At 30.0% G+C, this 15,214-nt stretch overlaps 1 protein-coding gene across 1 annotated transcript; it reads left to right on the forward strand.

Moving 5' to 3' along the window:
- The first annotated feature begins 3,700 nt into the window (after positions 1 to 3,700).
- Positions 3,701 to 6,074, forward strand: LOC145033478 (tobamovirus multiplication protein 3-like). Its single transcript, XM_078982080.1, has 11 exons — positions 3,701 to 3,977; positions 4,251 to 4,341; positions 4,444 to 4,496; positions 4,607 to 4,699; positions 4,792 to 4,863; positions 4,975 to 5,047; positions 5,127 to 5,172; positions 5,280 to 5,343; positions 5,452 to 5,505; positions 5,601 to 5,678; positions 5,768 to 6,074. Exons 1-11 carry the CDS (start codon positions 3,813 to 3,815, stop codon positions 5,858 to 5,860), a joined length of 882 nt encoding a protein of 293 aa, XP_078838206.1. The 5' UTR covers positions 3,701 to 3,812; the 3' UTR covers positions 5,861 to 6,074.
- Positions 6,075 to 15,214: the final 9,140 nt, after the last annotated feature.

The following is a 15,214-nucleotide window of genomic DNA, read 5'->3' on the forward strand; positions in this document are numbered from 1 at the left end:
CAAGGCCTTTTATTAATAATTCTTCTTCTTCACTTTTCCCTTGGGATAAAATTCTCGTCACTTTGCACACAAACTGATAGCAGACGTCAGAGCCACTTTTGGCAATTGACACAACCTTACTTAATCAGTAAAAAATCCTTCTGTGGAAAAGGTTCCTCTGCAATTTGAAGAACCAGAGAGTTCATAAACACATGCCGCAGGATTAGCAATGATGACTCCCTGTGAATTCACCCACATGGATCAGAAGCTCAGATTGAGTATCCAGTACTTTAAGCCTTAAAGCCTTTGCAGCTTCTTCAAAGTTACCCCATTCTATTTCCAGCGATATAAGTTCATCAAAACACCTCTTTTGAGTTAAGAACTTTCGCATCTCATCCTTAGAGTGAAAGGAACTAACGAATGTCATCATACTTTTCAAATCCCTTACATCATAATAGTAAAGAGCACCTTTTTGCAAAAAAACTCTATCTCAACATACCCACATCCTCCCCAACGACCTATTAATTCAATACCCATTTTAAACAATTTTCCATCAGCACAAGAAGAAAGACACTTTGCAAAAGCTCTAGCCTTCTCATATTCTTCCGCTGCATGGTTACAGTATTTTTCAATGTTATTGTGAGATAAAACAAATACTAACCTCATATAAAACGAAGGGACATTTGACTGTTGGACATGAATCTTCAACATTTGTATTTATCCGTTTACAATAAATAATATGTAGTGGACTAAATATTACTTAACAACGATTAATAGCATCCGAGTATATCGGATACTGAAAAAGTAGTCTATTGACCTAAATAGTTGAATGAGTTTTACAAAGGATGTAGTGTAGAATGATAGTAAAAGATTACCAACTATTTTATAATCTTCCATCTCATAGAAGCACTCAGCAGACAATACATGCTTGCCAAGAGAACTAAATAGCTCAGCAGCTTCCTTGAAAAGCTTTTTCCTTTCTTTTCTTGAATCTGGAGTACTATCAGCAATTGCACGAAGTTGATGAGCCTTAGCCAATCTCTCATAATACTTGTTCCTAGACTTCACGAAGCACATATGTGCCATCCTAAAGTTATTCTCATAAAATAGCTGCAATTAAATGAAATAGATATCGTTAAAAATCTCTTCACATGACCGACTTTTCAGTTTCCAAAGATCGTACGTAATGTTAGACCTTTATGCTACGTGTTCTCCACTCGTCTTTACTGCTTGGAATTTGCATTTGGTCAGTAGAAAATGAGGCATTTAGATGTTTGACTTCAACAAGTCTTAATTTTTTCCAGTAATCAAAGATCGGTTGAGAGAAACCTGTGGTTTCACAAATCCACAACCGTTGCCTTGTTCGAGTAATCACCACATACAACTGCTTCAGTTCAGTACATAAAACATTGTGCTTTTCCATATCGAACTGTGCACACACCACAATAGAGCTGAAGTTGAATCCTTTTTCCTTCATATATTGATATCCGACTCTCCATTCATTTGAGAAAGAGGATGTTGTAAAAAAGTCATATAACAATACATCCTTTAAAACATGGAATAAGTTAAATGCATTACAATGTTCAACTTTTAAGCTCAAAAAAGAATTCTCATATAAAACTTAAAGCAATTCAAAGATAATTAGTGTTTTAATTACCTGAAACTCTAAGTCTTTGGACTCCATGATTGTTAGAACAAGTGCATTTTTCCCAACAATTTAGAGTACCTTCTCTTTTAGATGTTAATCACGAACTAAAACAACTTGCTCAACACCAAATCCAGTAAACTACTGACAACCAACCCCATTGCTTTGGAATATGGTTTTGATAACATTATCATTTGTATCAGTTTGAAGCAAAATAGGAAGATCTTCATCGATTTAACTAGTTTCTGGGCTCAAAGCATCAACAAACAAGGGAAAAAAGTGGCAAAGAAGGTTGACAACACTTTGAGCCAGATTCAAAACTCCAGTATGAGTGTGAAAATTCTCACTTAATTGGAAAACCTTGGAGAGTTTTCCCTTTTCAGAACCCAAAAGAAACTTTCTAAAGAACAGCCACCGTATATCTTCAAATCTGAATCCAATACCCTTTGCTATGGCCTGGGCTATATCTCTAGAAAAAGCATAACCTTCATGAACATTTCTACACACGTACTTAAAAAGCATAATCTGCCTAATTGTAAGATCTTGAACTTCATCAATATATACATAATCCATAAAATCTCCATTATATCCTTCAAATTCAAGCCTTTGATGAAGATCATTCACTAAATTAGTCAAATCAAAATTCCCTTTTTCCATTTTTATCTTCTCATACTGCAAAAATATGGAACAGTTGATTTCTCTCTTCTTTGCATCAAAAATTGAAGTTATAGAATCACAAAGTGCAACATAATCTTCTCTAGAGATGATTCCATTGTGAGCAACCTCGCTTGCAGTTAATCCACCCTTTATAACTGACATGATTTCAGTGTAAACTATGGAGGATTCAAGATTTGCTGTGAGCTTGTTGTTTAAGTGAGGCCAATACATTGAACAAAATCTCTCAAAAGTAACATCCTTTAGCCTAATACATTGTTCCAATACACCGAGTCTTGAGTTGCTTGTTTTATTGCCACAAAGGAGCTGTCTAACACACAAAAATCTCTCAAAGTATGATGTACCAACCGTTCCATCAAGCATCAGTAGGAATATGTGGAATGTTATAATGAGTGGATATTTGTTGTATGGGAGATGAATAAAATGATTTGGAATATCTCCAGACAGACAACATCACTTTATCAATATCATCAATACTCATGGAGTTGCATTGTGATGAGGAACTCCCTCTCCCTCCCTCCCTCCCTCAATTTATTATTTTTTTTAGGACTTTTGACCATTCAAATTATACAAAAATCACCATTTAACCATCTTAGTCCATGCAGTTTTTTTTTTTTTTTCTTCTCATAAAGTTTAGATGCCATAGTAGTGCCAAGTCGAGCCACATGGCAAGTGGCAATTAGGAAACTTGTTGAAACCTACTATAGTGGCTAAATTGTGACAAATTTGAAAGTTGAAGGTTAGTGGCCAAATGGTGACGTTTTTGTAACTTCGATAGTCAATTTAGTTAATAGTTCAGCTTAAAACACATCATCAATATAGTTTTCCGCTAAAAGTTACAATATAATATTTAAAATTCAAATCATTTATATTATTTTTTAACGTGCATGATATAAGCTTAAAATCTCTGTAGAATAGAGAGAAACATTTCTATAATATAGTATATTTATAAACATATAAAATTTGTAAAAAAACAATATACAATTAAACAGGTTATATTCGAATCATTTTTGAGTTGAAAGTCTTGACTCTAACCTAACTCATTTAATTTTCGTATCGTGTCATGTCAAACCATTTTACTTAAACGTGTCGAAATCTCTTACACAAACCCAATAATTTCGTGTCGGGTTTGTATCAGGTTATCATGTTGTGTCATGATAGGTTTACTTATAAGTTGATGAATTATATATGCAAACAATTTATATATTTCTTTTACCAAGTTTTTGCCACAATATATTTTTTCATTAATACATGTCGGTGTGTTTTGAATTTTTATCTGTAACATTTTTTTTATACTTTTGAGCAAAAAAATAATAATAAATTAACTGAATTATGTCCGTTATATGCATTTTTTTGAACGGCAGTTACTATCTACATTATCTGAAGTCCGGTTCAATTTCGACTTCCAACGATAATTTAAAATTTTCCCCAATCTTTTGTTTCATCGTACAATTCACGTCGAGGAAGAAGACGATTTTTCTCCTCCGATCACCATCTAATCGGATCTCCGGCAATGTATAGGGCCTTGGTAGGCCCGTCTGATTCTGTGGTGATTATGATGTTCACCATTAAAGACGCTTCTAAATGGTGGCATATATTAAACGACTCCCCTATTTGGCAAGATCGAATATTCTACCTTCTCGCTCTTCTCTATGGCCTCGTGGCGATTGTCGCAATGGTGATTTCTCCTTTTGATTTTGTTACAGTTTCCATGATTTGTTGAGTTTCATGTTTTTGTTTCTAGGGTTCGTTTTAGAGCGATATATATATTTTTTGTTTATCTTACTAATTTGATTCTGGTATCGGTTAATTGACAAGTTAAGTCGGTAAACTGTTAACTCGATTGCTTCATAACAGATTCCGATCTCTACATTTACACTTGTATGAATGATTAAAACTAGTAGTATGTAGAAGATCCCCCATATATTTCATGATTTTGTGACATTTGCAGATGCAATTGATTCGAATTCAGCAAAGAGTACCAGAGTATGGTTGGACCACCCAGAAAGTCTTCCATTTTCTCTGTTTCCTGGTTAACGCAGGTCTGTATAATGTATAAATCTACTTTTTTCTCTTATGAATCTTGTGAATTCTGATAGTTACCGATGATAGTTTATAAACATATTACTATTCATTGATTGCAGTTAGATGTTTGATTTTTACATTTCGTCGTGATATTCAACACTTGAAACCAGAGGTTAGAAAGTTGTTTTAAAATTTTCAATTATATGAATATGAATATGAATATGACCCCATTAATTAATTCAGATCATAATCATGTTAATAATTAAGCTTTCATTTTGTCAGATTGTTCAACATATCTTGCTTGATGTCCCAAGCCTTGCGTTTTTCACCACCTTTGCTCTATTGGTTTTATTCTGGGCAGAAATTTACTACCAGGTTCAGTTTAATTACTTGATTTCTCATATTTTATTTATTTATTTATTAATAAACTTTTTTTACTCTTGGTTCTGATTGGTGAATATTTGTAGGCACGTGCTGTATCAACTGATGGCCTTCGGCCAACTTTCTATACAGTCAATGGAATAATCTACGCTATTCAGGTTTAAAAAAAGAAGTTATTTTGCAATATAATATGTATTAAGTTTTTAATTACATGTTAATAACATATAAGTTAGAACCAATTAATTTAATATTTTGTTATCTCTTAATAGATATCTTTATGGGTAGTAATCTGGTATAAGCATATCCCTTTTATGGTGATACTCTCCAAGATGTTCTTTGCAGGTCCTGCATTCTTTGTATTTCATTTTGATTTTTTTTTTTAATTAAAATTTAAAAGTTGTCTCACTCATCTTTTTTTCAGGGGTGTGTTTGTTTGCTGCCTTGGGATTTCTGCTATATGGAGGAAGGTAATAGATTTTTGTTGGAAAATATATATGATATTATTGTTTAGCATATACAGTTTATATATATATAAGAGGACTAATATATATCTTGTATATATGCATGCATGCAGGCTATTTTTAATGTTGCAACGGTTTCCTGTGGAATCAAAAGGAAGGCGAAAAAAGTTGCAGGAGGCATATATATTAATTAATTTATTAAACCGATTATGAAATTCAACCTCTTTTAATTATCTATCTTTTTTATGCAAGTAATGTATAGTTTGATTTATTTTTTTGGTGTAGGTTGGATATGTGACGAGTATCTGTTTTACATGTTTCCTCATAAGATGTGTTATGGTGAGTCCTCTTCTCTTCAAATTGGTAATTGTTAGTGATATTAAATTATTGAGCATATATTTAATAAAATCTTTTATCTTTTTTTATTTTGGTAGATGTGCTTTAATGCATTCAATAAGGCTGCAAACCTGGATTTAATGGAGCATCCTGTTCTTAATTTCATATACTACTCGGTAAACTTCTTTATTAACTATATATAATATATAATTTGGTCCATATATATTTAATGTTTTACTAATTATGTACATATATATTTGAACAGCTGGTGGAGATACTACCATCAGCTTTGGTTCTGTTTATTTTGAAGAAGTTGCCACCTAAAAGAGGGATAAATCAGTATCACAATATTCGCTAAGGAGAATAATATAGGAAATGAATGAAAATAGAAACATTTAATTGATGGAAAGAAAGGAGAAGGTGGTATATATGTTCCATGGTGTCCAAAGATTTTGAAAGGGTTATGAAGTGGAAGTGGTCTCTGTGGTTAGTGGAATATGATAGTGATTTGTATTGATGGTTGTTTGACTCAAAAATGTTAATGAATGTGCATTTTGTTTTTGTTGTGTCTTCAATGCAAGTTTAGCCAACATGTATAGTTCCAACTTCCATGCATCAAGTAAAGATCGAAGTATATGACACCAAGATTCTTGAGAGAATGTTAAATGTTATTAATAGAATCCATGGTAATATAGAGATTTGATGTTAGTTAATATGGGACATAACTCATAAGTCTTTGATATCCTTGTGGACATAGAAGATGGGTTAAGATACCACTTTAAAAGTATGACCTTTTCAATAAAATCAATCGCCGAGAGACTATGAAAAGCAGAAGCAACTAAATAATGAAATGCGAAGTCAAGAAGAATAAAAATATGTTGGAAAAGGTTAAGAGAACTAGAAATCTATAAAGATTAAGACTTTAGTGATTCAAGCAAGGAAATGAAAAGCTTTTACAAAAAAAAAAAGAAAAAAACGTAATGTGGTTATTGAGCAAATTAATCTTAGCTAGATCGTAGTAAAATGTAATTTTTTTTTAACAAACTTTATAAATTGCAAATAGCACTTACTTTTAAAAAAGATAACAAGATAAACCGAATCACATTCTTTTTCTTCATAAAGAGTTTTTTTTTTTTTTTTTAAAGATAGAAAATTGTTTAATATTTTTTTTTTATATTTACAAAAATTCAAAGTAAAAAAAATCTTAGCTTTTTTAAATAAACAAATTATTTATACCTTTTTAATCTTAAAAATAATTAAAAAATGGTTATAAATAAATATAACTTTTAACAAAGTCTTAGTTTTATTTTCAAATAAAATAAACTATTTATTGAGTAATGTATCATTGGATTTCATCAAAAAAAAAAGGACTTAACAAATAGTTTAAAAATCATATTATCAACATTTTTATTTACAATTTACTTTATTTCTTAACATGGATGGTATCATATCATCGTCATTGTTCTACCATGGTAAAAACTATCCACCTTAGTTTTCTCCGCCTCCATTTGATTTTACTATCGTGTTTGACACATACTAGGAGTGGTGTATCAAAAAAAAGAATAAGGCACGCGTGTAATTAAGTTAAGTGGAGGTAGGTTCTAAAACCTACATTTAAAAAAAATTATATATATATATATATACGGAAATGATCAAATGAGAACACCTAAAATGTTGAGAACGCGAGAACAATTATGTACCAATTAATATATAAGAGCATATTAGTAATTGTTTATTTTAATTAAATTATAAAAATAGTAATTTCCATAAATTTAGAAATTATGATAGTTACCAAAAAACAATTAATATTTTATTAATAAAATATTTTAAAAAATAATTTTTTTTTCATTTTTTTAGTTTAAAAAATCAAGTTTTTTTTCTTATACCTTATTATTCATACGAATGCATTAATGAAGGAAAAATAATTTTTATAACTTCTAGGTTTTTGTTTTATAACTGTTTTATTTAGTTTTAAAAAATACCTTTATGTTAAATTCATTATTGATTGAAATGTACATAAAAGTAAATTTAAATAATTTTTCAGAATTTTTTATTTGATCGAGTTATGTTAATCGTGAATAACCATATATAACAACAAACACTGTAATTAATAACACACAATAGGATAGTTAAAAAAAAACTCAATACAATTATAAATTTATTATCACAAATGAAGAAAGCACAGTGCAAAGGTAAAAAAAAAAAAAAAAAGTTAAATACCTATGTAATCTTAAATGAATAAAGGACAATGTGAAGTTAAAAAAAACCAGTTGAAATCACTAACGAATGAAGCAGATAAAAAATATCTAATACATTTATAATCATAAAAACGTTGTTGCCTCATGGTCATTAATCTTCATGCTAACATCACATCCAAAAACAAAGGCACCTGTGATCATTGTTACTCTTAAATTCATGCCTGCAAAATGATTTCAATGATATTAAAAAATAAAACAATTCACAAACTATAATAATCTATATATGCATCTTCATTTATTTACAAACACCTATATATATGATTATAGTTATATTCATGTATGATTATAGCTATATTCATATATGAGTAAAAGGAACATAAGAAGCATGATTAACAGGAAGAAAAAGTTAAATATATTAAATGGAAAAACAATTTTATAAGCATTATAAGAAAGTAAAAGAAGAGGAACAAATAACTCTTTTACCTTTGTATGTGTCTTTTGTTTCGCAGACTCAAAATTAAGAATCCTTTTTACTTTGTATATCTTCGACACAAACACCAGGCCATATGATATAATCATTGACGAATCTTCATCAAGTTACCGTCTTCATTATCACATGCCCGTTAAACACCCTTTCAACACCATACGCACACAAACAAGAGGAGGCTAATTAGATCTCATATCTCGAAATAGCTTGTGAGCTTCATCGATGTTTCATCCTTTACATAAGGACTCCAGAATGCTATTGTAAGCATGTACATCTATAGAGCATCCTCTCACAAGCATTTCATCGAACACCTTCTATGCTTCACTTGCTTCTTCGATATAGCCCCAACCTCAAACCAGAATACTGTAGGTTTTTACAGTAGGATTAAACTCATGCTTGATTTTATCGAAGAACAATTGAGCTTCCCTCACATGCTTCCTCTTGCAAAGCACATACAAAAGCTGGTCCAGATCATTGATACTCAATTGTATCCTGTAATCGACCATGTTGTTAAAAGCTCTAATGGCGTCCGAAGGCAAATTAGCTTTACAATAAGTACTTGTTCGACCGTGGTTATCGCATCGGCAAAGGGAGTGAGGGCTGAAACGATGTCGTGACGGCGGCTCCGGTAGTCACTGAGGATGCGAGATATATCGTTGACGAGTTATGTTGAAGAGGAGGAAATGGTAGGTGAGGCGAAAGAGAGAAGAGACTGAGATGATGATGGTGAACAGATTTTGGTGGTATGCAGATGATAGAGGCGACTTTGTCAATTAAACCCTAGGTATACAAGAGAGGGAGGATGAGAAAGACGGGAAAATAAAAGGAAATAGGTGAGATTGAGAAATTATAGGAATTACCAAAGTTGTAATTACTGTTATGCCCTTTTGACAATTTGAAAGTTACACTTTAATGTCAGTAGATTAAGAATTTACATAAACGGCTCGATTAGTAATAGCCTTAAATCTAGATATTTACATGGTATAGATTTGTTCTCGCGTTCTTAACCTTTTAGGTGTTCTCATTTGATCATACTCCTATATATATATATATATATATATATATATATATATATATATATATATATATATATATATGAGTTAGATCATTTTTGGTCACTTAACTTTTGATTTGTGTTCATTTGATCACTTAACTCTTTTTAAGTTTTAAAATGACATCAAACTTTTGACTTTGTGCTCATTTAGTCACTTATCTTTTGGTTTTGTCACATTTAGTCACCTAACTTTTAAAATTATACTCATTTAGTCACTAAATTTAAAAACTTTTTCAAAAGTTTAGACTAAATGAGCACAATATTAAAAGTTAGGTTACTAAATGAGCACAAATCTAAAAGTTAAGTGACCGAATCAAAAGTTATGTGACTAAATGAACACAAATTCAAAAGTTTGACAATCTTTAAAACTTAAAAAGAGTTAAGTGACCAAATGAGCACAAAACCAAAAGTTAATAACCAAAAATAACCTAAACCCATATATATATATATATATATATATATATATATATATATATATATATATATATATATATATATATATATATATATATATATATATATATATATATATATATAAACTATATTATTATGTTTAAAGGAACTACATAATGATTTTTGAAAAAACGAAATATCAATGAGCCCATATAGCTCAACGTCTCAATATAGTCGGTCCATCTAAATTTTTTTTAAAAAAATAGGAAACATCATTCAATGACTTTCGTTCCCTGCGACCTTGAGTGTTCAACTATTTCTCCTGCTGACTTACATTCAGCAGTCGTCATCGTCCGACCATGCCATCAGCCACCGCCCAATCGTCCTCTGTTGTCACTCATCCCCTCCACTGACCACAATTAATCAACATGTTTAGAACCCGACCCACCGCTATTGACATTTTTTTTACTCTTTCATATTTTCAATTTATTTATATTAGAAACCACATGGTTTTTGGTTCTAGATTCGCCAATTGAATATATATATATATATATATATATATATATATATATATATATATATATATATATATATATATATAGAGAGAGAGAGAGAGAGAGAGAGAGAGAGAGAGAGGTAGTTTCTTGCCGCTAAGAGATGAATCGCAGTCGGAACCACTCATCCAACACGGTGTTTGTCATAGGCGACAAACCACATTAGGAACTACAACCACACCCAAGAGTCTTATGAAATAGTTTTGTTTTGTTAGATTTATTTGCCTTTACATCTTGCAAACTACATATAAAGCATAACCCTTCAATTTTAGGATCTAATTTGGAAACATTTTGAAGACAATGCTAACAAAACAAATATTTTGTAAGTAATTGTTGGTTACACAAATAATATTGATTTTGAAATAATATTCCTCAAATGAAAATAAGTATTCCTCCATAAATAATCTAAACAGATTTGAGACTTTCTCTAAAAGCAAAAATGAAGCCTTCCAAAATACAAAAAAAAAAAAAAAAAAAAAAAAAAAAAAAAAAAAAAAAACTATAGTCAAATAACTAAAATTAATAATAATACATGAAACAATGAGACGCATCAATTCATGGTGTTTTTTTTTTTTTTGGAAAAAACATCTTCAGACCTCTTATTGTTGCGCGACGCAACACACACGCAGTACTTTTCATATTGCAGCTGTTTGTTTTTCAGAACTCTTCGGATTAAAAAATTTATATGCATGTTCTTCTTGAAGCAACACTTGTTTTGCATCTTTCTACGTATTCCAACCTCTTCTTATTCTTTTTTTTTTCTTGCTAAAATATTGATTATACATTGCTGAAATCTTATTTCATATTTTTTTTCGTTTTTTTATTTATCGTTGTTGAATTTTTTTATATTGAATAATAATAATTTGTTGATCATTATCTTATGCTAAAATATCTTTAATTTTTTGTTAAAATATCAATATTTGTGCTAAAATATCATAAATTCTTACCAAAATGTTATACATTATTAAATTTTCGGTATTAAAAAATTATTTTTAGATTATAATATTAGGTTATTTTAAAATTTTATTATCTGCAGTAGCATAAAGATGTTTAGAAAACAAACACGTTTCATATTACAGTCTGCAGTCGTTTAGTCCACTTTTTCTACTGAAGAGGGTTGCAGAGGCGGTCCGCATATTTTATGGATTTTTTATTTAAAAAAACAAACAACACCTAAAATTTCATTTATTTAAGGTTGTTAAGGCTTAAAAAAATTCATCAGTATATAGAATAAAGTGCAAAAGAAATATTTAAAATAAAAAAAATTATTTGTGAGCCATAGATGCAAAGTCATTGATAACAATATCAAATTGTCAATACGTTATTTTTCTCTCATTCCAGTTTCCACTTTCCACCAACAATATAAAATACCACTTCTCTTCAAATTTGCCTATACATATATAGAGAAAATAAGTTAAATTTTATAAAATCTAAGACTTTGACATTAATATAAAACAAAAGCACAATCACAAAACTTGGAATAATGGAATTCCCGACGTTTTAAAGAAGTAAAGTTACCCAAAACGCAACTAACATAAACACAGATACTCAAATTCGACTTTGAGAGCTTATCATATTATGATTTCGGAAGCTTGTCAAAATATGATTTATAGACCTTGAGATTTGATATATGTACTAATGTTTGTATTCCACTTTCGGGGCTTTCTTCACACTTGCAAAGTCATTAATCATTAGGGAGAGGGCCAATGGGGGTGCAACTTAATTCCTAAAAATTTGATCCATGCTTAGGGTATGTGTTATGCTTCCTATTCTGTCCGACAGGCACCACTAGGAATACAACACCGCCTTAGCAGCGACCCCACGGTTGAGCCAACTATAATTTCTCTTTTCTATTTCCTTCTCTACATATGAGAGTTGTCTATCTCATCTCTCTCCCTTTCTCCCTAGTACATTGGGCTATGTGCACTTGTACATTGCTCTTGGAATGTGAAGGATAAGTTTAACATTGTTTGAAAGAATGAGTGAACAATAGGTGAGGGAGTGACCTCGTTCTATCGTGGCACATAATGAAGGAAAGGGTGCCGCTATTAAGGGGGTGTTTGGATAGGAAAAAAAAAGATGCTTATTGCTTATTTCCATAATAAGTTAATTTAAGTGTTTGGATAAAATCTAGCTTATTAAGCTAAATAAGCTAATTTTAATAAGCATTCCTCCCCATGCTTATTGCTTATTGCTTATTCCCACCACAAATAAGCTATAAGCAATAAGCTAAAAATGTAATCCAAACACCCCCTAAGACACCCTTATAGATACTTTATAGACATTTTTATCAAAAGTCAACCAATAAGTAACTATTTTTAATCATCTTTTTCAAAAAAAAACAATGTAATTTTAACCAATAAAAATACCTTAAAAATTATATTAAAAATTATATAAGGTATCTAAATGGTAAAATGGGGTGTCCATTTAGCCAATTCCTAAAGAAAATGGAACGGAAGAGTATAATAGTACCTTTAGTCTTCTCCGACTTTTCCTTGGGCTCCAAGTTTTTTCCATTTGCCGCCCACATCTCATCTGAACGTGTCCAACAAATTTTCTTATTATATATATATATATATATATATATATATATATATATATATATATATATATATATATATATATATATATATATCCTATTTTCTTGTAAACAAAGTATTGAGTTGCAAATATTTCATTTGCACTTTTCGAGCAAATGTATAAAATAGAAATAAATTTCAACAAGAAAATGGCTACTATAATGATCTATTTATAGGCTAGGAAATTAGGATAGGTTCGGATTGATGTGTCATGGGGTTGACGGGTTGGTGGGTCAGAAACCTCAGTTCAGCTTAACTAATGTAACTCGTTTATGTATATGGATTTGTGGTTTCACAAGTTAGTGAGTTGAACCCTACTCATATAACTTGTTTAATAAATAAGTAACGCATTTTAAAAAATGAAGTTTTTTCAACATAAAGTCGTAAATTGATTAAAGTCATTAACATAAAAAAAAAAGTTTTCAACATAAATTCATAAAGTCATTAACATCCAAATAAAATTAAAAAACGGTAAATAGCACAAAAAACACATTTTTTACACAAAAATTCGATTTTGACACCGTGTCTTTTTTGTGTCAATTTTGATACTGTTTTTTCCAATTTGTTACAATTCTGATCACTTGACCGGTTAACCATGTTACATGCTGACGTGACATAATAACGTGTCAGTTTTGATGACATGACATGCTGATATGATATGCTGACGTGTCAAAATTGATTTATTTTTCCACAAAAAACACTAAGTTTTCACTTTTTTTCGATTTTGATACTTAGTTTAAAGTTTTATTTCAATTTTGACACTATGTTTTTTTTGTTCCAATCAAACATCATTTATCAAATTTTGTTCAACTTTGTCTATTTTCCATTTGAAACCGTATAAATATATTTTTTTATTACATTTTAAACCGTATAAACATATTTTTTTCGTTTAAAACCCACATTTTTATTTAAATACAAGGTGTTTTCTTTTCTTACATTCAAAGCATTAATTATATTATGAGAATCAAACTAACCATAAGCTTCTAATAAGATGTAAAAATTTGATGGGTTGCAAATTTGATATTCGAGTTTTGATCGACTACACACCTCCAAACCTCTAAACACATTTTAAAGTTGCATATTTAACATAAAATACAGTTTTTATATAACTAATACCTATTTATACATAAAAATATGGTTGAGTGTATATATATATATATATATATATATATATATATATATATATATATATATATATATATATATATATATACAAAACGATGGTTTTTAAATGAAAAAAAAACATATTTATACGGTTTAAATGTATTAAAAAATATTTATACAGTTTCAAATAGAAAATTGTCAACATTGAACAAAATTGGAAAAAATGATGTTCGATTTGGAACAAAAAAACATAGTGTCAAAGTTGAAAGAAAAAATTAAACTTAGTGTCAAAATCGGAAAAAAAAATTGAAAACTTAGTGTTTTTTGTGAGAAAAAAATTCAATTTTGACACGTCGGCATATCATATCAGCATGTCACATCATCAAAAACTGGCACGTCATCATGTAACCTGGTTAACCGATCAAGTGATCAGAATTGTAACAAATTGGAAAACACAATGTCAAAATTGACAAAAAAAACACAGTATCAAAATCAAATTTTTATGTAAAAAAAGTGTTTTTTCTGTCATTTACCCATTAAAAAAATGAAAACATTCATAAAAAGTTAATGCGTTCTTTGTTCGTGACTCGTAAGTATTTAAAAATAACGATATGTGTTTTTTTTATTAGGGCACCGCAAACGCAATTAGCCATATATATTGGTGGGTTGACCTGTGAACTCAAATGTGTAAACCAACTCAACCAATGAAATAAACGGGTTCGTAGGTTGGCGGGTTAAAATCTCAACCTAAACCCGTTTATTTTCGAGTTGGATCTGTGTCTGATTACAAGTTGGGTCGAGAGTTGACATCTCTATCTATTTATAACAAATTGGTTAAGAAGGTATCTAACAGAGAGTTACTAACAAGGAGGTCCCGGTTTTATTTCATAAATACATACTAACTTGCCGTTTAAGATGATGATGATAATAATAATATTAATCTATTTTTCATTTATCTAAAATCATAAGTTATTACAAATTACAATGTAAGACAATTAACTAAAAAAAATAATTACATAATTTTAATAAATCACGTTTCATAAATGAAAGAAGAAAAACCTTTTAGGGCCTTTGCTATATATACGATTGGATATTGGATATCTTTGAATGATTTTGGTTGAAATATTATTTCTTGATTAGCAACCAATAAAACAGTCGCTGTAATACACGTCAGAGTTTGTCCTTCAATTCCCACGAGGGAGGCTATGTTATGTATTTTCATTAATTTAAAGCAAATAAACCCTTTTGTTTTGCATTACGTCGTCTTCTTCCTGTTTGTCGCCCATTCTTGTTGACCCAAAAATTTCATTAGTTTATACACATAACGCCAGTTCTAGGTACAT

This window comes from Lactuca saligna, chromosome 3 (genome assembly GCF_052625555.1).
Source record: "Lactuca saligna cultivar CGN05327 chromosome 3, ASM5262555v1, whole genome shotgun sequence".
NCBI lineage: Eukaryota > Viridiplantae > Streptophyta > Magnoliopsida > Asterales > Asteraceae > Lactuca > Lactuca saligna.

Bases quoted from the DNA above. Each gene is read 5' to 3' on its own strand.
- LOC145033478 (XM_078982080.1), top strand. From the start codon at position 3,813: ATGTATAGGGCCTTGGTAGGCCCGTCTGATTCTGTGGTGATTATGATG. The intron at 4,497-4,606 runs GTTAGAAAGTTG...TCATTTTGTCAG, and splicing joins TTCAACACTTGAAACCAGAG to ATTGTTCAACATATCTTGCT. The intron at 5,173-5,279 runs GTAATAGATTTT...GCATGCATGCAG, and splicing joins TTTCTGCTATATGGAGGAAG to GCTATTTTTAATGTTGCAAC.